The sequence below is a fragment of the Myotis nattereri genome, assembly GCF_964212035.1.
Source record: "Myotis nattereri genome assembly, chromosome: 7".
In the NCBI taxonomy this organism is placed as follows: domain Eukaryota; kingdom Metazoa; phylum Chordata; class Mammalia; order Chiroptera; family Vespertilionidae; genus Myotis; species Myotis nattereri.
The window spans coordinates 47282897-47308941 of NC_138082.1; the positions used below are offsets into that span (position 1 = coordinate 47282897).

The 26045-nt window shown below is 35.6% G+C and overlaps 1 protein-coding gene across 1 annotated transcript in view; it reads right to left on the minus strand.

The window, feature by feature from the left end:
- The window catches only part of UBR3 (ubiquitin protein ligase E3 component n-recognin 3), a gene marked incomplete at its 5' end in the record, with an annotated part of 186279 nt that overhangs the window by 61650 nt on the left and 98584 nt on the right, over positions 1–26045 (minus strand). The window contains 5 exon segments of the mRNA XM_081095514.1: positions 11836–11924; positions 17936–18396; positions 21036–21209; positions 22833–22937; positions 25333–25474. Of these exon segments, the coding sequence (XP_080951640.1) occupies positions 11836–11924; positions 17936–18396; positions 21036–21209; positions 22833–22937; positions 25333–25474 (971 nt within the window).

Sequence of the window (26045 nt, forward strand, 5' to 3'; positions counted from 1 at the left end):
AACAGTCTGAGATAAAGAATGACACAACACAAATAAAGAACACATTGGAAGGAATACACAGCAGATTAGGGGAAGCTAAGGATCGAATCAGTGAATATGAAGATCGAGTTGAAAATATCACTCAATTAGAGAAGCAAAAAGAAAAAACAATTAAAAAACAGAAGGACAGCTTAAGGGAGCTGTGGGACAATGTGAAACATAACAATATTAGAATAGTATGTGTGCCAAAAGTGGCAGGAAGGGAGAAAGGAATAGAGAAGGTGTATGAAGAAATAATGGCAGAAAACTTCCCTAACCTGGTAAAGGTAAAAGTCACACAAGTTCAAGAGGCACAGAGAACCCCAAACAAGAAGAACCCAAATAGACCCACGCCCAGACACATCATAATTAAAATGCCAAAAATTAAAGACAAAGAGAGATCTTAAAGGCAGCAAGAGAAAAGAAGACTGTTAACAACAAAGTAGTTCCCATAAGGCTAACACCTGATTTCTCATCAGAAACTCTACAGGCCAGAAGAGAATGGCATGAAGTACTCAAGGTAATGTAAAGCAAGGATCTGAGACAAAGATTACTATATCCAGCAAGGCTACCATTCAAAATAGATGGTCAAATAAAGAGCTTCCCAGACAAAAAAAAGGCCAAAGGAGTTCATTACCACCAAGCCAGAATTACAAGAAATGCTAAAGAGGGTTCTGTAAGGCACTGCTGAAAAGAAGAAACAGAGAGAAACCTCGCCATATGGAATTAAAATGGCTATAAATAAGTACCTCTCAATAATAACACTAAATGTAAATGGATTAAATGCTACAATCAAAAGGTGTAGGGTAGCTGAATGGATAAAAAAACATGACCCAACTATATGCTGTCTACAAGAGACCCACCTCAAAACAAAAGACACACACAGGATGAAAGTGAAGGGATGGAAAAAAAATTTCTATGCAAATGGAAAAGAAAAAGAAGCTGGAGTAGCAACACTCATATATGACAAAACAGACTTTAATGGCATCATGCTAAACAAAATAAGCCAGTCGAGAAAGATAAATATCATATGATCTCACTCATTTGTGGAATATAATGAACAACATAAACTGATGAACAAAAATAGAGCCAGAGGGGAAAAAAATATTCTAGAATATAGTAGAAGTAATCCTGTTATTTGCAGATTTTTAGTATTTCCTACAACTTTTGTGATATCATATGATGTTAGTACAGTTTTGGTAATATATTTATATTTAAAAATCCTTTTATTCTTGAAATATTAATGTTTATTGCATGTAATATTGTTACTAGTATATGGAAGATAATTTTTCTTGAATAATTGGTATTTATTGCATGTAACATATTTAAAATCATTTTTCTTGAGATACTAATGTTTATTGCATGCAACATTGTAATATTTAAAATCATTTTTCTTGAAATAAAAAAAACTGAAAAGAAGAAAAATATGAACAATAAAATGGCAATAAATGCATATCTATCAACAATTGGTTCTAAAAATCAAAATAAACGAACAAGATACCTAATGAACAAGATAAAGTGATGAATAAAATAGAATCAGAGGCAGCAACATGGAACAGACTGACAAATCTCAGAGGAAAGGGGTGAGTAGGTGTGAGAAGAAATTAACCAAAGATCTGATATGCATACTAGAGGCCCAATGCATGAAATTTGTGCAAGAGTAGGCCTTCCATCCCCTGACTGCCGGCACCGGCTTCCTTCTGGCACCTGGGACCCAGGCTTCCCTCGCATCCCCAACTTCATCCGGAAGGATGTCTGTAAGGACATCTGGCCTAATTACCATATTATGCTTTTTATTATTATAGATATGCATTACCTATGGACACACACAATAGGTTGGTGAAGGGTTGGGATGGGGCAGGAACCGGGTGGAGGGGGGCAATAAAAGAAAAAGGGGCAACATCTGTAATACTCTCAACAATAAAGATTTTAAAAAATATATAAATAGAACCAGAGAGCTCAATGTCTATGAAAATAAGATTAATGAATCACAATAAATAGATTTCAAAAGAAAGTACCAAAGGCCATTAAACTTTGACATGTGATTACTGTTTCTTAGGAAGAACTTTTTAGCACAGAAAAGAGGGGATGTGTCTGACTGTTCTCAAGTTCAAAGGAGAATAGAGAAATACCTGACTTAAAGTGACATGAAATAATTCAGTCTCACATTAAGTGCCAAAGAAATAGAATTTCTTGAACTCTACCTCACATACAAAGATATCTTTCCTTTTTTTTTCTTTCTTTTTCTTTCTTTTTTTTATATTGTGGTACAATCCAGTTGAAACTTCAAAGAAATCCTAATACCAAAATGCTATATCAAAGAAGCTGCTACGTTTCATTTCCTAAACTTTTAAAAAGTAGGGCTTCACTGTGCTAAAGGAATGAAAATAAAACAGATGGCCATCTCTTTCATGCGTAGTAATTTTTATTTTTATTCTGACTTTAATAATTACAGATACTAATGTCCCTTTTTCTTCAAGAAAATAAAAAGATCATGGTTTGTTTCTTAAAAAAAGAAACACTACTTCTATGTATTATTGGTAATTTATTATTGATTCTCTCATTCTGATACATTTGTAACACAGATTCTCTTCTACATTCTGAACTCCATCCTGGAACAATGACTTTAAATTTGCATACATTTAGATTCACTCTGTTGTAAAGTTCTATGGGTTTTGAAAAATGCATAGTGTTATGTATCCAACTTTATAACATCATTCAAAATAATTTCACTGCTCTAAAAAATCCCGTGTTTCACCTATTTAGTCCACCACCACACCCAACCCTGGCAACCACTGATTTGTTTATTGTCTCTATGGTTTTGCCTTTTTCAAAATGTTACGTAATTGGAAACATACAGTAGGTAGCCTTTTCAGACTGGTTAGTTTCACTAAGCAATATGCATTTAAGATTCATCCATGTCTTGCATGGTCTGGTAGTTAATTCCCTTTTATTGCTGAATAGTATTCCATTGCATGAATGTACCACAGTTTGTTTATTCATCTACTAAAGAATATCTTGGCTACTTCCAGTTTTCAGCAATTATGAGTAAAACTTCTATAATCAGTCATGTGTAGATTTTTTTTTACAGACATAAATTTTTACATTAGTTGGGTAAATACCTAGGAGCATAATGGCTGAATCATATCATAAGACTAAGTTTAGCCTTGTAGGAAAATGTCAAATTCCTAAACCAAAAAATTTCAAGAGAAAGAACTTTTTGTGCTTTTAACTGGCAACACATGGGGGGAAAACCTGGGTTAATGTTAGATTTACATCCCTTCCATTGGATCTTTTTAAATTAACAGTTAATAGGTATTAAAAGCATATAAACACTTATCTTCACAGAGTGGCTATGAAAGAGTAGATATACAGGGTGGGGCAAAAGTAGGTTTACAGTTGTTCATATGAAAAATAATACAATAATTAATAAATAATAATACAAGAATAAACAGAAATGACATATAAGAAAACCAATTTTTACCATAGGCCAATCAATATAAACAAGTGTTAAGGTCCTATAGAATCTCATCAATGTTATAATGAAATGACACTGAACAAAATGAATTATTTGAGGACCTGCTGTATAATAATCCCTTTTAACTGTGTGAAAATCAATGTAAAAGGAGATTCAGTAAATTACTCCAGGCAATTGAGGAGCTGAAATATGAACCTAGGCAACAGCTCCAGAATCCATACTCATAACCACTGCACTATGCTACCTTTCCAATGAAGTACAGCCTTTAAAAATTATAGTTACTAGAGTTTTAAAAATAATATAGAGATATTTTTACACTAAAATATTGAGTAAAAAGGCATGATACAAAATTGTTACTATACAGTATCACTAGTAATATACATGTATTTGGATGGTAGGATTAAGGATAAAGTTTGTTCCTTCTTTATGCTTAAAATGAATTATGTCTAGGGTCAGAAAATAATTTCCAAACTAAATTCTTTATATTTGGAACTCAATTTGGTTGCATTTCAATCATCTCTATCTGATAAAACTTTAATGGATCAAGGTTATAACTTAATATCTTGACTTACACCTTTATAGCTAGTCAAAATAAATAAGGGGGCCCTAGCCAGTTTTTCTCAATGGTTAGAGCATCAGCCCACATACTGAAGGCTCTCAGGTTCGATTTTGGTAAAGGGCACGTACCTTGGTTACAAGCTTCATCCCTGACCCAGTCAGAGCACATGTGGGAGGCAACCAATCACTGTGTCTCTCTCTTATCTATGTTTCTCTCTGTGTGTGTCTGGGTCTCTCCTCCTCCCTTCCACTCTCTCTAAAAATCAATGGGAAAAAAATATCCTGGGGTGAGGATTAACGAAAAACAAACAATCAAATAAAGGGGGTTAGTGAGCAGGAGAAAAAAATGGAAGAAAATGCAGAAGTGAGTTTCTTCATACAGGAAACTTGGTAACTACAGAAAGGCATTAAACATCAAAGGCATTAAACTAGTTAAGAGTAGTATTCACAGCGCAGAAATCTGTTGCATTCAGAGAGAAAAGCTTTTGTCCTTACTTCTTATCAAATGAAATTACTTGATTAGAAGATTTGAAAAGTACTATGTCTTATAAATTTGAAATATTCTGTATGCTGTCTTACTAGACTAAATATCTTAGGAAAACATTCCTCATACACAAAGATAAAGGCAAAATAAGAAGCAACCACAGAATGTTTACATTCCTGTAACACAGATAGGAAATAAGGCAAGAAGACAAAAGGAATTCTGACAAATGAAGCAGAGGACTGGACTAAGATTAAACTGTATCTGTACTACTGCCAGATAGTACTTCAGGGGGAGAAATGCAACTTGGCAATTTTTATCTTGGGCAATGGATGAAAACAGTCTCAAATGGGTTTTTGGGGTCCAACAGATCTCTATGGGAAAGAACTGAGTTCTAAATCAAAGGAATATACAAATCTGAATGGTCCAGAATCCCATTGGCATGGCCATGAACAACATAAATAAACCAAGTGCTCATGAATCTTTATTACCTCACCTGTCGCCACTGCAGCATGCAAGAACCGGGACTGAGATCATTATCCTGATGGCTTCTGTGAATTGCCTTTGTTTGCTAGCAATCACGTCTGCCTGATCCCTCAATTGTTCTTCCTGTGCCCTGGCTACTGCCAAAAAAGGTCATACCTTCCAAAAAGTAGTAAGATTTAGGAGAGGGAGTCAATAACTTGCAGACTAATAACAAGTCAAAGTTATGATCTTGATTATAACTGGTCCCTAAGCATTGTTTATCAATCTTCATACTTAGCCTTGGTGAGCAACATCTTCCACTCTCCTCAGCAACTATTCCAAACCTCTGCTGGCATTCTTTCTACTCAGCAGATCTCACATTTTATTTAACCGTGAAAACTAAAGCAACCAAGTGATTACCTAAACTTCCCATTTCCCTTACCCCAATGAAACTTACCTTTATCTCCATCCAATCTTTCCTCCTTCCCTCCAGTCTCCTCAGGAAATGAGGTGGCCATTCTCCTATTCAACACTACCTAACTGCCTCTGGGTGCTTTGCTTAATCAATTCCTCAGAAAACTGTTTTTGCTTTATCTCACTTGACACTGGGAAGCAATAGATAAAAATAATTTCTAAAAGTATTAACATTCCTTAGTTCCTAAACTTGCAGACAAATAAACCAAACTGCACATCAAACTGGTTATAGAACTGCTCTTAAGTGACTTCAGAACAGAGAACTTTGTCTCTACAACTTTAGAGGAATATACTGAAAGACAAAATGAGCCTGGCCAGTGTGGCTCAGTGGTTGAGCGTCGACCTATGAACCAAAAGGTCACAGTTCGATTCCTGGTCAGTGCACATGCCCAGGTTGCGGGCTCAATTTCCAGTGTGGGGCGTGCAGGAGGCAGCCAGTCAATGATTCTCTCTCATCATTGATGTTTCTCTCTCTCTCTCCCTCTCCCGTCCTCTCTGAAATCAATAAAAATATGTTTTAAAAAATGATATGTAAATAAATTTTTAAGGTTAATTCAAATAATTTCATTATTTAACCTAATATCGAGGCTTGTATTTTGAAATCATTGTCTTTGTAGGAAAAAGTAATTTTCTTACATATACTATGTTGTGGTTGAGTAGGAGAATATGCTTAATCCTAGGGCAGGGGTGGGCAACCTTTTTGTGAGTGTGTGCCAAAACCAGCAAAATCTCTGACTCAAAATTCTTCTGCGTGCCAACCCTAATTTTTTGAGAACATGTTACGCCTACTTGATATCTCTTAAGGTGTACGTATGTGAAGAACCTTGAAGAAATAATAAAATTCATTCGAGCGACAAAAAACACAGTATATGATGATAAAAAATACATTTATTTTTTAATATATACATGTTATGTAAAATTATTTATTTATCTAAGATGCACCTACACTGAATTTATCTGGAAAGTAAAAAGTTGATATTAAGAAAAAAATTGTAAATGGAAGATTATAAGAGAGGATTTTGCATGCCAGCAAAAGTTACTAGCATGTTGTGTTTGGCACGCGTGCCAGGTGTTGCCCACCCCTGTCCTAGGGCATGCACGCTGTAATATCCTATCTAATAATAGACAAACAGGGTAATTGACCATACCTGTGCTACGCCTCCCATTGGCTAATCAGCACGATATGCAAATTAACCACCAACAAAATGGCGGTTAATTTGCATACATAGGCTCCAAGCGGTGGAGCGAAGCCTGACGACCGGGAGCCAGCAGAGCAGTGAGGCTTCACGGCTCCGGGACCGGCGGAGCAGCGAAGCCTGACGTTTCCGGGGCCGGCTCCGGCCAGAGCGAAGGCCTGGGCCCCGGGGTGCCAGAGGCAAACCGGTGCCAGCAGCCAGGGGAAAGGAAGACCTATTGCACGAATCTCTTCGTGCAACAGGCCTCTAGTTTAGGAATAAAGTGATATGATGTCTAGAATTTACTTCATTAATAGAGAGACAGAAAACAAGGAGGTGCAAGAAGAAAAAAATGTTAACTAAATGAAGGTTACATTGGAATTTATAATACTATTTTCTGTATGTTTAAAATTTATCTTAGGAAAAAATTGCATATGCAAATTATCTCATTTTGGTTAAAAAGAAAAACCCTGTAAGGACACAAGCTAAGTTAGGAAATCTGGTAGCAAAAAAAATGTATTATTTTCTTATTTTTAATTATATGTGTTTTCTAAGATTCTATAATAACAATTTAATGCTTTTATATCAGAAATTTTGACTTCATACTAACTACAATAATTAGTAAGTATCTAATTCAAGATTGCAAACTAAACACAGGCTTTTGTTGTTCACTCCTTCTAAAAGAACACTGAAATAAAAGTAAAGAAGAGCCGAAACCGGTTTGGCTCAGTGGATAGAGCGTCGGCTTGCGGACTGAAGGGTCCCAGGTTCGATTCCGGTCAAGGGCATGTACCTGGGTTGCGGGCACGTCCCCAGTAGGAGATGTGCAGGAGGCAGCTGATCGATGTTTCTCTCTCATCGATGTTTCTAACTCTCTATCTCTCTCCCTTCCTCTCTGTAAAAAATCAATAAAATATATTTAAAAAAAAAAAGTAAAGAAGAAATATTCCTAAAAGAATATAGAAAAAGGATAGAGTTGTGAAAGAGAATTGAACCAACCAACAAATAAGAGATGTCAATAAAATTTCTGAACAATCGGAAGAGATTGGAGACATGCCGAAAGGTGAAAGAAAGCTATAAAAGCTGCAACCACTTGTGCATTATGAGAAAGTTACAGAAATGATCTATCCCTTTAAAAGTCCATCTAGGCTTAGAATCAGCCAGTGATCCAACAATAGGGATCGTAAGTATGAAGTGATTGTGAAAATATTATAATTAATTGAAAGACTATATACAGAACTCACTATTCAGCACTCAAGTCCTTCCTCAACACTGACTAAACAGAGCATTCAGGTGTCTTGACATTTATCTCAGAAGAAAAAGAAGGGAAGGAGGCAGGGAGGGAGAGACTATCCTTCTCCAAAGAAACTGAACAAGTTGCCTGGAGAGCAGTGGAGTTTCTAGGTAATTATTAACATATGCGGGCTCAAACCAATCAGTGTGCCATCCTCCCACTCAAATCTAAGTCTGACAGTCAACACGTCTCACCCACATACACAGACTCGACAGAATAATAAGGATCAGCCCCAGCCAATTTGGCTCAGTGGATAGAGCGTCAGCCTGCGGACTGAAGCGTCCTAGGTTCAATTCTGATCAAGAGCACGTACCTCGGTTGCAGGCTCAATCCCTGGCCCTGGTCAGGGAGCACATGCCGAGGCAACCAATCAATGTGTCTTTCTCACACTGATGTTTCTCTCTGTGTGTCTCTCCCTTTCCTTTCCACTCTCTAAAAATCAATGGAGAAATATCCTCGGGTGAGGATTAACAAAAAAGAAAAAACAAAACAAACAGAAAACAAAGAACAAGGATCAAACCTATTTATACATCAGTAGAATAAACCTAAATTAGCTACCTAGAGTGAAGGCGAACCTATGACACGCGTGTCAGAGGTGACACGCAAACTCATTTTTTTGGTTGATTTTTCTTGGTTAAATGGAATTTAAATACATAAAATAAATATCAAAAATATAAGTCTTTGTTTTACTATGGTTGCAAATATCAAAAAAATTCTATATGTGACACGGCACCAGAGTTAAGTTAGGGTTTTTCAAAATGCTGACACGCCGAGCTCAAAAGGTTCGCCATCACTGACCTAGACCATCTTTCCAGGACAACCAAGTATTATCAGGCAAGTGAGGAAAACTAGCAACATGAAAGATTAACAAATATTTTAAGTAATTCAGAAGGATAATTCAGAGAGAAGAGAGACATCTAACACATTCAGAAAAATATGAGAAAAAAAATCTATAGACAAAATAAGAACAAGATGCTGGAAAGAAGAAATCTCTAAGCATGTAAAGCAAAAGAACACATGAGATAAAAGATAAAATATTAAAAGATCCAATATCCAACTAGTAGGACTCCCACAAAAAGAGAAGAAAGAAAAATAAAAAAATATATTGTAATAGTTCTCTATTGCTGTTTAACAAATTACCCCAATATTCAGTGGCTTAAACCAACATTTACTATCTCACACAGTTTCTGAGGATCAGGAATCTAGGAGCAGCTTAGCTAGATGGTTCTGCCTTGGGTTCTGTCATAAGAATGTTAACAAAAAAACAGCTAGGCTGTGCCCATTTCTGGAAGTTCCACATCTAAGCTCACTCACATGACTACTGGCCAGAGGCCTCAGTCACTCACCACACAGTCCTCTCCATAGAGCTGTTCACAATATGGCAGCTGACTTTCCCCAGAATGAGTAATCCAAAAGAGAGAAAGCAATCAAGACAGAAGCCACAGTGTCTTTTAAAACCTAACCTCAGAAATTACATATCTCACTTCTAGCACATTCCAATGGTTAAGTATACCAATTCTGGTGCAATTTGGGAGAAGAGTTCACAGGGCATAAATATCAGGAGGCATGGATGGATCATTGAGGGTCACCTTGGAGGATGACTGTTATACTACTATCAAGAAAATCATAGAAAAAATTTTTCTCAGAGCTTCACAGATATAAATCTTCAGATTAAAAGGCCATTAAGTACTAAAGAGACTGAAAAAAAAATCTACCTAGATATAAATCATAAAATCTCTTATCTCTAAGAATCAGACAACTGTAAAAGTGTCACAGAAAAGCGGGGTGGGGGAGGGGGGGGATGCTCAGCTACGAAAAAATAAAAACAAAACTACCACCAGACTTCTCATCAAATGAATAATAAAAAGACAAGGGAGTATTGCCTTAACAGTTGTGACAGAAAATGTGTATCAACCTAGAATTCTATATTCATCCAAATGAATAATCAAGCATGAGAGCAAATTGAGGTCCCATCCAGAAATATAAAGAATTAGAAAGATTAGCCTCCACACAAGCATTATTAGGAATATACTTGAGGCTACACTCCAATAAAACAAGACCAAAAAAACGAGATAATATAAGATGTAGGAAACTCTAAATCAACCCTACAAGAGAAAAATTCCAAGGCAATGGCTGTACAGTATGCCTACAAAGCAAATGGACCAGACTGGAACAGAATAACAGAAAAAGGACAATATCTTTGAGTAGAATAATAGAAATGCCATAAAGATATATTAGTTAAGAAAAAAGTGTAGTTGAAAACCTCAGGAAAAACAAAAGACAATATAACAAAGTAATAGCCCAAATAGAAACGAGTAAAAGGTGGTATGGTTTTAGCAGTTGAGAAAGCTATAAGAAAAGAGGCTATATACTAAACACAATTTCCTTAAAGTGGTCCAGGTGTCAGACCACAGAACTCAAAAAAAGTAAATGTATCCTAGCACGCTACTTAGTTAGCCCTGTACTCAACAACATTCAAAAGGCCGTATTAATTGTTTTTAACTTTTAGAGTCAAGCTTTAGATGAAAGACTTGATTGCAAATGTAAAACAAAACGTTAGCAAACTTGACAATTTTAAAGTAAACAAGTAACTACTCTGGCCAGTGTGGTTCAGTTGGTTGGGCATCATCCCATGCATCAGAAGGTCACAGGTTCAATTTCCGGTAAGGGCACATGCCAGGGTTGCAGACTAGATCCCCAGTAGTGGGCGTGCAGGAGGCAGCCGATCCATGTTTCTCTCATATGGATGTTTATCTTTCTCCCTCTCCCTTCCTTTCTAATAATCCTTTTTTTTTAAATTTTTTTTTTAAAGTAAACAAGTAACTGTTAAAAGGTGGAAGACAGAGATGAGAGAAATAAGAAAGATAGAGGTGCTTATTAGTTCATTTTATATAAGGAGTATGAAGAAACTGATTATAGATACAATAATTAATAGATATTATAATTATATTTAATATGTGAAAAACAAAAAATATAATTATCAATATTTGAAAAGAAGTAAAAGAAGAGATGGAGAAAGGGAATGTAGTGTCAATAAACTAAATTCTTATCTATCATATAAGAAAGCAAACTGATATTAAGTTAATCCAAAATACAGAATTTAAATAATTCTTTACATCGAAGTTATATCCTGAACATAAACTCCACTGTTGATGGTTTAGAAGATACTATGCTACATCCGGACTGACCCCACTCCACACCATTTCATTGGTTATGTGTGCTTTTGTGCACAAAAGTGCATGAGAATGTATATGCATATGTGACTGCACATATGTATATGCATTTCAACTAAATGCATATACATATGCATTTTCATCTAAAAACATCACTGGATTGCAAGAAGTGGTCAGGGAAGGAAATATCCAGGTTGATGAAAGACTAAGATTAACTGAGATTTAATCTATTTCTCCAATATTTGTAAAAGATTACTCAAACCAACCTACCATCAAATGGCATTGCCTCTCATTGTACAAATGCAAATGAAGTGAGAAGTGCACCTAATTTCAAGTAATGCTGAAAGGTGGCAGAAGGAGGAAGCACTAGATGTATCTGAAACTGTTTAAGGATCTTGAAATAATTTCACTTACACAAAAAAAAATCAGAATAAGTAAATGCATTATGGTGAACCTCACAAATCTAAAAGAAAATTTAACATTAGAGAACAGTGGGAAGAAACTATTGATACCGTCAGGAAGAGCTTTCTAACTGCAGCTATTCAACAACAGAATGTACTTCCTATAATAAAGATCTGATCTTCTATCAATCCATTGGTTAAGTAAAGAACAGAAATAATCTCTCTGTAATGTTTACAACTTATGGAAGATTAGACTAAATACTCCCCAAAATAGTAACTGTAATTATGAAAATTCTAAATTAATAAAGTTTGACTTACCAACATCCATTGCAGTTTCCATAAAGCTTTTTTGTCGTGAAGCAAACTCTGCAAGCAATTTTTGCTGCCTCTCTCTAGCCTTTTGTCGCCTAGATTAAACAGAAATAAAGTGATAAGTACCAGGCATGCTAAGGTTTATTTGCTATCTTTCAGGAGTATATGATGTATGAAAAGGCCTTTGTACACAGTTAACAGCAACATGAACTTGGGATCTAATGATTGACTTTTAACATAAACAAAATGTTAATTTTCTTATTTGAAAAGCTGTACTGTGCTTATATAAGAAAGTGCCCTTATGTCTAGAAAATATGCACTAAAGTATTTCAGGGTAAAGCAATTTACTCTGAAATAATCCAGGAAGTTCTTTGTACTATCCTTGAAATATTTCTGTAAGTTTGAGATTTCTTTAAAATAAAAAGGTTTGGGGAAAACCAAGATGGCAGCATAGGTAAACACCTGAAATTGCTGCCTCACACAAACACTTCAAAACTACAACTAAAGACAAAACAGACATCACCCAGAACCACAGGAAGGCCAGCTGAGTGGAAATTCTACAACTAGAAGGAAAGAGAAAAGCACACTGAGACTCAGCAGGTGCGGAAGTAAAGTGCAGAGGTACGGAGGAGCATGGAAAGGGCTGGCAACAGAGGACGCCAGTGTCTTTTTCAATCGGGAGGGAGTATCAAGCTCCCGATGGCCCTTACTCCAGTTCGGGCGAGTCTCTGGGGACCCAGACTCATATGGGGAGAAACTGAACTGTCTGGCAGCAGGCAGAACTCAAGGGCAGCTTTCTCTAAGAGGTGCTTGCAGCAATTACTGAGACACTGAGAAAAGGGGGCCTCTTAGGGTAGGACTGAGGATCAGCCATAGCTGCTTGCTCCACCCTGTTGATTCCCTGAGACCCCGCCCCACCCAAGCTGCTAGCAGAGGCTTTTGCATATGAATGGGCTGGCCCTTTGAGATCTAAAAGTACCTAACAAACTGCAGCTGGGTCAGAGAGAACCAGAACATCCAAAAGAAGGTTCAAGGCCCCACAGTAGCTTGCACTGCTTCACAGCTGGGCTTCATCTGAGCACTTCCAAACCCCAAACAAAGAAGAGGAATCTTCAGATCTCTCCATAGCTCCTGCTGGATAGCCACAGGCAGAGGCTAAATTAGCACCTCCTTAGAGATACAAGAGCCCGTGTACCTGGTGGTCAGAGTGGGACCATCCAGATTACAACTCCTCAGATCCATAAGGGACACACTAAGGGGACAGACTCAGTGAGCACCGTAGCCCCACTGAAGCAAGTCTTGCCCCAGAAGGGTGTCATCAGCACAGAAGTTCTCCCACTGTAGACACAGCTGATTCTCACAGATAATTGGCCTGGAGGTCAATCCCTCCCAGTGATACCTACAACAATCAAGGCTTAACTACAACAAGACTGTGCACAAAGCCCACAAAGGGGTGCACCAAGAGTGTCTACCTCAGGTAATTGGGGAGGTTGAGCCACTGGGCCCTATAGGACACCGAGGACAGAAAGCCACTCTATCAACACAGGGAAGCATAAAAAAATGCGGAGATAAAGAAAAAGATCACAAACGACAGAAATAGAGGAAAGCAAACTACTGGATATAGAGTTCAAAACCACACTTATAAGGTTTTTCAAGAATTTTCTAGAAACCACTGATAAATTTAGTGAGACCCTCGAGGATATAAAAAAGAACCAACTAGAAATTAAGCATACACTGACTGAAATAAAGAATAATATACAGAGATCCAACAGCAGACAAGAGGATCCCAAGAATCAAGTCAAAGATTTCAAATATGAAGAATCAAAAAATAACCAACCGGAAAAGAAAAAAGGAAAAAAAAATCCAAAAATATGAAGATAGTGTAAGGAGCCTCTGGGACAACGTCAAGCATGCCAACATCCGAATTATGGGGGTGCCAGAAGAAGAAAGAGAGCAAGATATTGAAAACCTATTTGAAGAAATAATGACAGAAAACTTCCCCTACCTGCTGAAAGAAATAGACTTACAAGTCCAGGAAGCGCAGAGAACCCCAAACAAAAGGAATCCAAAGAGGACCACACCAAGACACAGCATAATTAAAATGCCAAGAGCAAAAGACAAAGAGAGAATCTTAAAAGCAGCAAGAGAAAGAAAGTCAGTTACTTACAAGGGAGTACCCATACGATTGTCAACTGATTTCTCAACAGAAACTTTGCAGGCCAGAAGGGAGTGGCAAGAAATATTCAAAGTGATGAATAGCAAGAACCTACAACCAAGATTACTTTATCCAGCAAAGCTATCATTCAGAATTGAAGGTCAGATAAAGAGCTTCACTGATAAGAAAAAGCTAAAGGAGTTCACCACCACCAAACCAGTATTATATGAAATGCTGAAAGGTATTCTTTAAGAAGAGGAAGAAGAAAAAAGGTGAAAATAAAAATTATGAACAACAATTACATATCTATCAACAAGTGAATCTAAAAATCAAGTGAATAAAAAATCTGATGAATAGAGTAAACTGGTGAATATAATAGAATCAGGGGCATAGAAAGGGAGTGGACTGACAATTCTCGGGGTGGGGGGTGGGGAAAGGGGTATGGGGGGTAGGGGGAGAGACTGGAAAAAAATTGTACACCTATGGATGAGGACAGTGAGGGTGGGTAAGGCCAGAGGGTGGGGTGGGAACTGGGTGGAGGGGAGTTATGGGGGGGAAAAAGAGGAACAACTGTAATAATCTGAACAATAAAGATTTATTTTTTTTTTAAATATATTTTATTGATTTTTTACAGAGAGGAAGGGAGAGAGATAGAGAGTCAGAAACATCGATGAGAGAGAAACATCGACCAGCCGCCTCCTGCACATCCCCCACCGGGGATGTGCCCGCAACCCAGGTACATGCCCTTGACCGGAATCGAACCTGGGACCTTTCAGTCCGCAGGCCGACGCTCTATCCACTGAGCCAAACAGGTTTCGGCAAGATTTATTTTTAAAAAAAGAATAAAAAAGAATAACTGAGGCAGATTAGAGTTTGTCTTACAACACAAAAAATAAAATAAAATAAAATGGTTTGAAAAATTAAATCCATCCTCAAAAGACAAAGATTTGCCACCATAGAAAAAGCGGAAACAAACAAAAATATGCTATAGTTGCTCAGAGCATTCTATGAGACCTCCAAAAGGGCTATAAGTAACAATAGCATTGACAGGATACATGCTTGGTCTCATATAGCACTATTTTGTAAATTTATAAGGCTTAGCATGTTTTTTAAATTAAAACACTGTTATTGCACTTTACAGCTTGCCTTAAACATGTACATGTACATTTAGAATATATTCCATAAGAGAATATTTCAAAAAACAAATCCATATATCAAACATAAGAAAGCCTCAAATGTAACTGCTTGGCACTAGAATTAAAATGCATTTATATTCTGCCACAACCACATGAGCCCGGAAGATTAAGCTCTAGATCAGTATGGCTGTCACCTTGATTTTAGCCTGTGAGACTGAGCTGAGAACCCAGTCACACTATGTCTGGACTTGGACATACAGAAACAGTGAGTAAATAAATGGGTATCGCTTTAAGCTGCTAAAAAAAAAAAAGTATATCTATACTAGCTTTCTATAATTTCCGGGGGGGGGGGGGGGGGGGAGATGTGTCATTGTTATATTTTCCTTCCATTGTTAATTTTTCTTAATGTAGGTTATTCTTTTCTAAAATTGGGCACAGATATGAGTAAAAACATAAACAAGTTCTGGCAGATTCAGTACAACTCAAGAATTTTCCATTATTACCCCAGAGGTGGAGACACTGAGACTGCATAATGTTACAACCATCTAAGGTTTCCTATTTGTATCTTGTTTTCTATGGAGTTAATCTATTATGAAAGTGATGCCAAATTTGTCTATAGATCAGGTACTTGGGAATGATTCATCATTAAACGCTTGTGAACTATTCTGCCCTTATTATAAAACTTAATCCCAAAGCCAAAATAAACTAAGAAAAGATAATGTGAGAAGCATAGTGAGATTCAAATAGATTCATCTTAATTCTTAGCTGTCTGCTATAGGAATAGTTTCAACTTTTTGTCAATACCATCACTGCTCAAAGTAACTAAAGCCCATTACAAAGAAAGTCTTGAAATTGTTTTTAGAATATTTTTTATTATAATAGCATTAGAGCTTTTGTAAAAATAGCATCTGAACTATGTACTCCAGTATCATGTCTATTGAGTAATAATCACAAAATGTTTTTGACCAAATAAAACAAACTTTGACTCACAGATGTTTATCTTCCTTAAAAAAAACATATTATGCTATAACCAAAAAAAAAAAAAATCACCAATTTAGAAAAGACTAACAAAAATAAAAATTTAACTCATTTTGACATTATGATTTTATCAGATCCATTAAATTCTAGGAAGTTACTAATTCAAAATTAATGAACTGTCATCTAAATTGTTATTTATAACAATCTATAATAATAAAAGCATAATATGCTAATTAGACCAGATGTCCTTCCAGACGACCTTTCAGACGAAGCCGGGGTTGCGAGGGAAGCCCGGGTCCTGTGTGCCTGCCGGCAGCCAGAGGGAAACTCGGGTCCTGGGTGTCAGAGGGAAGCTGGTGCTGGCAGCAGGGGGAAGGAAGGCCTACTCTTGCACAAATTTCGTGCATCAGGCCTCTATTTCCTATTATAAAGTACTATGAGAAATCTGGACTTTCCTAAATTCATAATATACCAAAGCCTTTTATGTATACTTGTAACAAATTATGTGTAACAAAATCACATCAGCAATAAAGTACAACTACATATGTGACTAAAATTGCTCCTGATACAGTTACCAAAGATGAGATTCTAACTATATGGTCAAACAGAACAGCCAATCTTCTCGGAATTTTTGCAGCACTTAACAATGCTGAGAAGTTTCTTCCTTCCTGAACCTCCTCATGCCTTCTCTAATGCCACTCTCTGAAGTTCTCCTATTCTACTCTAGCCATCCCTTTTCAGTCACTTTTGTGGGTACTCCTTCCTCAGTCACTCCCTTTAATGTTTTCTCCTTGAGTCCTATATTAAGTGTTCTCTTACTGTACACACTCTTCCATATACAAGGCTTTAATTATTACTTATGTGCCCAAATCTGTAGCTATAACTCAGAATTCTCCCCTACAAGTCAAATTTATTTGACTGGACATCTTCACTTGGATGTCCCTCTTAAACTCAGAAATGGACAAGCCTGAGCACATCAATTTTACTGCTAAGCCTGAGCCTCCTGCTAGCCTCCCTTATCTTGGTAAAAAGGAAAATCATCCAAGAAAGATTTTTTTTTTAATTTATAAATATCAGGATTTAACAACAAATTAAAAGCAATCTAGAGTTCCAAAAGCTAGAGTCATAAGTATGTTTTAAAACAGTGATGGCGAACCTTTTGAGCTCAGCGTGTTAGCATTTTGAAAAACCCTAACTTAACTCTGGTACCGTGTCACATATAGAAATTTTTTGATATTTGCAACCATAGTAAAACAAAGACTTATATTTTTGATATTTATTTTATATATTTAAATGCCATTTAACAAAGAAAAATCAACCAAAAAAATGAGTTCGCGTGTCACCTCTGACATGCGTGTCATAGGTTCACCATCACTGTTTTAAAACATTCCTTATTTAATAATCAGTGATCACACACTGAAAAGAGTGGAAAGAACCAAAAGGAACTAAAATAGTCCGATTTTTATTTTGAGATATATTTAAAATATATTTTTTAAATTTTCTGTTCTCATTTAAAGTTAAATTGATAAAAGTTTTTGAAAACAGCAGGAGAATTATTAGATTCCCATGGTAATTACAGAAGTATCAATTTTCCACAGGGGCCTACAAGTTTAAGGCAGTAATTTAATGCTGGGGTCAGAAACCTTGTTTTCTCAACAACAACTAACTCAAGCATACTACACACACAAGCACCAACTACATTTGGTTCCATTTATCTTACAAAGCATTAAGCTATGATTATAGCTACTAAACACCCAGGTCCTCAGCCAATAAGAAAAGCTATATCAAATCTTGAACTGTACCATTCATGTTAAAAACAGTAAAAATAAAAAATTACCTTTCTTCTTTGTCCAATGTTTTCTTCTCTGCTGCAGTGACTTTTCTGGGTGGTACAGGAGGGGTCACTTTTCTACATATCTCTTCAATGATACGTTTGTTCATTCTGCTTTGCAATGCAGCTTTTAGTAAAATTCTTTCTACTGCAGTTATACCATCTCCATGACTATATTTAGGAATTTCTGGTTGGATCAAAATTTCTATATCATCAAGCCAAGGAGGATAGTAGGAGTTTTGTTTTCCTGAGAGTTTGTGGTGAAGTTTAATTAGCAAAGACAATATACTTTCTTTAATTTCCAAAATGGCTGTAGTTAACTGTGGAGCTGAACCAGGAGCAGACCATTTACTTGAAGTTTTAGGACGAACCACCTGATTTGCTTCATTGCTGCTACGATTGATGATCTCCTGAAACTTCTTTCTACGCTCTGCTACTAAGCTGAAAACTTGGGCTGTACCAGAATTCTACCATTAAAAAAGAAAAAGAAAGAAATCAAAGAAGTTATTCAGTGTCAAGTTTAAAAACATATTAGTACTACATTTTCCAAAGGGAATGTTCAAAGTTTCATGCAGATATGTTTCAATAGATTTTCTTTTTAAGATATCTGACTCTTCACCTCTCTTTCCTACATATACTTAGACCCACTCAATCTGAAAATAACAATGAAGAGGAGAAAGGAGATAATCCAAGATAACAACTCTTTTGCAACCTCCTGAATCTATCTATCTACTAGAGAAAACAGACAAAGCTTGAGTAGTGTCTATAGTCATATTAAAGAGGAATCATAAATTAAGTTCCTCATCAGTTTAAAAAAAGAAAAGCTGTTCTACCCAACATTCATCAAGAATACCATATTTGCCCTAGCTAGTTTAGCTCACTGGATAGAGCATCAGCGCAGACTTAAGTGTCCCAGGTTCAATTCTGGTCAAGGGTTGACCTTGGCTGCAGGCTTGAACCCCTGGCCACACCAGCCCTGCCACCCAACGGGCACATGCAGGTGACAACAAATCGATGTGTCTCTCTCACATCAACGTTTCTGTCTATGTTTCTCCCCCTCCCTTCCACTCTCTCTAAAAATCAATGGAGCTCAGCTGGCATGGCTCAGTGGTTGAGCATCAATTTATAAAACAGAAGGTCACAGTTTGATTCCCAATCAGGGCACATGCCCAGGTTGCGGGCTCGATCCCCAGTGTGGATGTACAGGAGGCAGCGATAATTGATTCTCTCTCATCACTGATGTTTGTGTCTCTTTCCCTCTCCCTTACTCTCTGAAATCAATAAAAATATATTAAAAAAAATAAAAATCAATGGAAAAATATCCTTAGGTGAGGATTTAAAAAAAAAAAAAGAATACTATACTAATTTCTAAAAAACTGTCATATTTTCCAGTGAAGAAAATTATAAATTAATTTTTTCTATGCTAATAAATATGACCTGCTAATTAGTTTCATTTTTAAGGAACTTCAAAAGTTTGAAAATTATTTCTAACATATGCTTAAAGTTATTAATATGAAATATAAAGATGAAAAATCAAATTTATCTGTTTCGTATTTGAGTATCTCTATAATTTGTTATTTGAACAGATTTTTAAAAACCAATTTTTTCAATGTATTGTCTAAATAGCCTTTACCCTAAAGCTGTCAAACTGAATTAGAGTTCTTAGAAATCATTTTTAATTAAGACACACATCAGCTTAATACATTTCATTAATTTTTTAAGCAAGAATAAAAACAATGCTCCAATGCTTTGATGAGTTAAATTATAATATACACTATTTTTCAACATCCAAACTGTTTTTCTAATTTTTTAATCCTCACCCCAGGATATTTTTCCATTGATTTTTTTAGAGTGGAAGGGAGGGGGGAGGAGAAGAGAGAGAGCAAAAGACTGAGAGAGAGAGAGAGAGAGAGAGAGAGAGAGAGAGAGAGAGAGAGAAACATCTATGTGAGAGAGACACATGGATTGGTTGCCTCCCACATATGCCTTGACAGGCCCCCAACCCAGGCTGGGGATCGAGCCTACGAGCAAGGTATGTGCCCTTGACTGGGAATCGAACCCACAACCCTTTGGTCCTCGGGCTTATGCTCTAACCACTGCGCAACTTGGCGAGGGCCAAGTTGTTTTTCAAAATACTCTCTATCAGCCTAAGAGGCAAAAGCTGCCTCTTAGAAAAATTCCAATATTTTAATAAAAACTCTATATGATGTTCACAGCAAGAACATGTTGTCAAAGGCAAAGAAATCTCTGACCACAGGACTCTACTATGAGAAATGTCTGATTCAATGTTCCCTACTCACAAAAACATAGATTGTAGGCATTAGGTGTTTAAGTTTAGTTATTTGACATGTCACTGCAATATATTTCATTTCTGCTTTTTAAAAATTAATTAAGCTACATGCAATGAGAGCTGATTTCCAAAATGAATCCAAATACACAATATATGGAGTTTAAGTTCTGAGAGCTTATTTTATCAAAGTTAATTAACTGCCATAATAAAAAAATTATAAATGGGCATGCTGCCGGCAATTAAACATTAAATTTATTTTGATTTAGGAAACATTTATTTTTAAGTTGTTAGTAACAATGCTAAATGTAAACAGACCCAAATGTGCTGCTCATAATTGATGTAAAATACTTCTAATACTACCAAGAAAAACCCACTAAGCACTCAGTATTATTTTTTTAAATTCAATAATATGAATTTCCTTTAAAATTATACCTAAATCACTATATTAAAAACACACACGTATACATTAAAGAAACACCTCTTTAAATTTAACCATATTAATTAAACATACATATACACACACAAATACTTCAGTGTTTTTCCACATTTCCAGTTAAAGCCGTATAGCTAGTTAATGCAAATATCACATACATCTACCTCTCTTTGAAGAACTTTAGGCCTTCGTGAACTCTGGCAGATTAAAGGAAAAAGAGAGGTGAAGCTGCTTAGATATATCAGAGAAAATAAAAGACAATTTATAGTTACCTACAACCACATTTATTTTTCTTTTGGATATCACAGGATGACCTAAACAATGTATCTGTCCAAACATAACATAAAGCGTTTCCTTTTTTTCTTTCTCCCTTCCACACTTACTTGTAAAGAACCCAAGCTATCAGAGCTGGTACTTGCAGGTGAGTCTCTCTTCACTTCAGGAGCAGTCTCTGGAACTCTCACTCTAACATAGTTTATAAAGTGTCGCATGTTGGCTACTAAATTACTGCCAGGAAACCAACTGTCATGACAACGTTCTGGTCCACACACTGATGCCTAAAACATAAACATAATGAATATCAAGCCTTGTCAAGTCAGGTCTAAGGTACAAGGGAGGTGTAACAAGCCCAAATAATCATCCACTGTCTGTCATATCCTTAAATCCCCATAGCCTCATCCACAAATTATAAAGTACTAATAAAACCAAATTCAAACACAAAATACAAGAATAAACTTTTCAATACTAATATGGGTAAATTCAAAGGAAGTCAGCTAAATTTCTCCTGAAAAGTACATTTTAAATCTGAAAATACTTAATGTACAGAATATTTTTCATCACTCGTTAGCCACTCATTATATAGCCAAATAATGGTAATATGGAATAACTGTAGAAGAAAGTGTGAAAAATCAACTAAAAATCTGACCTAATCTTAGAGGAATCTTAATGATACTTTACTATCTATGGGAGAATATATGTTGATTCAACTGCCTAGTCTTTTTACTTGTTTTTTTGTTTGTTTGTTTTTTGTTTTGCTGTTGTGTTGTATTTTGTCTTTTTGAAGGGAGGGAATGAGGAAGCCTTATATTTTAAAATCAATTTGTAGAAACAATTGCTTTTATGGAATGATACTTTTAAAGTGCTGAAAAATCTTAACTTGTATACTTAAGTACTTTAAACATCCTATGTAATAAAAGGTCAATATGCAAATTGACCGAACAGTGGAACGACCGCTCACTATGACACACACTGACCATCAGGGGGCAGACGCTCAATGAAGGAGCTGCCCCCTAGTGGTCAATGCGCTCCCACAGGGGGAGCACCACTCTCAGCCAGAAGCCAGTCTCACAGCTGGCAAGCGCAGCAGCCATGGCCAGAGCCTCTCCCACCTCCAAGCAGCACTAAGGATGTTCAAATGCCGGTTCAGGCCCACTCCCTGCGGGCCTAAGCCATCAGTCAGATATCTCCAGGGCTCCTGGACTGCAAGAGGGTGCAAGCCAGGCTGAGAGACCTCCTCCCCCCATCACCTGCCAAGTGCAAGAATTTCATGTACCGGGCCTCTAGTTCTCCCATAAAACACTATTCACTTCACTAACTTAAAATCTTTACCCAAAATACTTGCTTCTCAAAAATAATCCCTAATCAAATTACTAGACTTTCTAGACTGAACTGATTATTACCAGTAATCAATGTTATTACCATAACACCAAAAATTCATTAACTACTTTTCTCAGATCTACAGATTATGAATTTACCAATTTCAAATTCAATAATTCTACAAGTAGAGTGTAATGCAGGGATCCTCAAACTTTTTAAACAGGGGGCCAGTTCACTGTCCCTCACACCGTTGGAGGGTCGGACTATAGTTTAAAAAAAAAAACTATGAACAAATTCCTATGTGCACTGCACATATTTTATTTTGAAGTAAAAAAACAAAACGGGAACGAATACAATATTTGTATTTGCATGTGCCCCGCGGGCCGTAGTTCGAGGACCCCTGGTGTAATGTATCAGTGAAACAGCTAAAAACCCCTGAATTTAAAGATCAAAAAGAGCCTCCTTTTCTAATAGTTGTTAAGATCATATATAAGATGATTTTGTAAATACATTTCAAGATGACATATTACCTTTATTAAGGAATGTTATAAACTTTAATGTCAAAAATGTACAAAATTACTTACCTCTTCATCTGATTCCTCATCAGCTGAATTTTCAAGTCCTAATTCAATCAGATATAAAACCATGCAGAGTACATGTTCTGACAGATTTTGATGATCCATTAAAATCTTTAAAAGGGGGGAAAAATGCCTCATAATTACTTTTTTCCACAAAATATATTACACATTTAAATATCAAAAAACATTTTAATGTCATAGATTTAAAAAAATAAACATACACATAAGTATATAGCATGATCAAACATGTACTAAAGCTACATCTTGGTGAAAAGACAAACTAAACCAAAAATACAAGTTCCCTTGCAAGATCACACAGTATTTTAAGCAATATCTAAAAATAAGAGTTCACTGATTTCCTAAAGGTTAACACATTAAACAGTCCACTAAATCCATTATTATAAATATACTAGTATCTGAAAAAACAACAAGAATATTTTATATCCTAATTTTCTGACACTCTTCTACTGATGACAAGGATATCAGAGCAGCAGTAGAAGTGGGTTGAAGGCTGTGAGGCAACAGAGGTCATCCTTTTAATCTGCTACTTTATAAAGGAAACCAAGTCTCAGCCACACATTCAGTTAGTGTAAGCAAAACTAGAACACAGATTTCAGACTCCCAAAGATTATCTACCATTACTACACTGCCTTCTCTTGATACATAAAATATTACTAAATTCAAGTAAATTTTGGCTTGAAATCCTGTGACATTCCATCTTACAGCTTCAATTTCATAGCTAAGAAAAAAATCACTTTATTAAATACTGCAAAAAAATTAAAGTGACTTTTCTGGGGAATTTTATTAACATGTTCCATATTAATGTTTGTTAATAAACATGGCAGGAGAGAAAATGTTTTACTGACATTGGTTTTTAGAAAGTTGACTTGCCAGTGCAATGTCAGTTAGAAAAGTTTTTTCTATTATTATTAAATTAAAAGCTATTATAAAGTTCAGACCTTAAAAAATTTGTTCGTAATAACCTTATAACACTGCCTTTCTATTTTGGATAAAATACTATTTTTACAGTAAGCAAATAAAAGGTTGAAAAATATAACTTGAGAGAACATAAATCATTCACAGTAAGACTTTAATTTTTAAATCATAAATTATTGACTTACTACTTATTAATTATAACAGTGCTCAGATTAATCATCTGAAGTAGTTATTTAACCTCTAAAACTCAAAAATCGTATCTGAAAAATAAAAATAACAACTTTAACTCATAAATTTTGCTAGAATTAAACAAAGTAATGTATATAAGTACATATAAAGCATTTGAAACAAAATCTAGCACTAAGTAAACATTCAAAAATATCTGTTATTTGTAAAAATAAATACAAATATAATTTTAGTAAGAAAAAATATTTTACTTTTTTAATGAAGAAAAGAAAAATTTTAATCATTTTATTGAATAATCCTCTTGGAAATTAATAAAAATAAACCATTTAAGATATTTTGAAACACATATCTAAAATCTTAACAGGAATAAATTGAAAAATTGCTCAGGTAGAGTTGAAAAGAGGGAGGGATACAAAAATCTAAAAAGATTATTTTATTACTAGTACATAGCAAACATTAAGAAAAAATCTAGTGTCTATTTAACTAAGTTTAATATATATTTTCTTAAATAATTAATAAATGTGTAGGTAGTCATTGGAAATTTGCATAACAAATATGCTTATTTTTCTTTTTATGCTTTTTAATTTTTCAAATTCTAATTAGGAAGAACAGTAGTTTTCCTTTGTATCTAATTATATGTTTATTATGTCTATAGTTACTTTGTAACTGTCTATAGTAATTTCATCTTATAACATTAGTTCTTTTGTCTTTCATCTCTTATCCAGATTATATCATAAATATGCCTGTTTTATATGCATACACCACAATATTATGCGTACAATTTTTTAGTACACTATTAATGTTAGCCAAATAAATAAATCAGTTTATGTGAAAAGAGCCAAGAATAAAACAAATTCAAGGTAAGAAGAAAGTAAAAATATCTTTTGAGTTTCTAAAGTCTTTAACATGAGCAATATCTTAATGTGTCATATAGGAACCCATTCACATCCCTCCATGTCACATTCCTGATAAGAGTTAAAAAAACAAGGGAACAACCTTAAACACAGGGTTACTGGCCCCCATGGCTGTCATCTTAGTTTTGTCATGTTAGTAGCTACTGGTGGTTGTTTGGTCCCTGTTGTTCATCCCAATCTTCCTGTAATTTCACCATATTCACTTCTTGTTCTACAGAAGCTATCTATAAATATTGCTAATCTGGAGCTGGATAACATAGTTCCCACAAAGAATGGTATAGTTATTCCATTATTTTTAACTTAGAATTCATAAACATGTGATTATAACATACCCTCATATATCTTAAATTATAAATACACTTTGCTTTATAAATGGTACTTTTATGTAAATATTATCCTTTAGCACTTCTATTTGAAAATTATGGAAATAAATTCTAATCGGAATCTTTCTATTCAAATCATTACTGTACCTTGTAAAGCAGAGTGAATAGCACAATATGTAAAGTTTTACAGTGCAATAGTCTCATGAGACCTTTATAGCTGGGATGGAGTGGTGTCCTTTTCTTATAAGGAGGCCAAGGATTTCCAGGGAATTTTCCATTCTGTTTTAAACTGTAAAAATAAAACAAAACTAAAATTAGATGGTAGACTCAAGATTAAACTGTAGTATAAACTGTGATTTATTGTCATTAATTTTTGTCACATTTCCTATGCAGTACATTTTTTTTAATCCTCACACGAGGATATTTTTCCAAATATTGTCTACCATTTTTAGAGAGAGTGGAAGAGAGAGGAAAAGACAGAGAGAAATATCGATGTGATAGAAACACACTGATTGGTTGCCTCCTGCACGACCCGACCAAAGCCCAGGCCGAGGAGGAGCCTGCAACAGAGGTATGTGCCCTTGACCAGAGTCAAACCCAGGACCCTTTGGTCAGCAGGCTGACATTTTCCACTGAGCCAAACAGTCTAAAGCTATTCAGTACTATTTTAATCAAATTGCTTAAAATTTTTAAATGGGCCCTTGCCAACACTGCTTAGTGATTAGAGTGCCATCCTGTGCACCAAGGGGACGTGGGTTCCATTCCCGGTCAGGGCACATACTCAGGTTGCAGGTTCAATCCCTGGTCAGGGCACAAGTGGATGGGAGGCAACCGATAGATGTTTCTCACATCAATGTTTC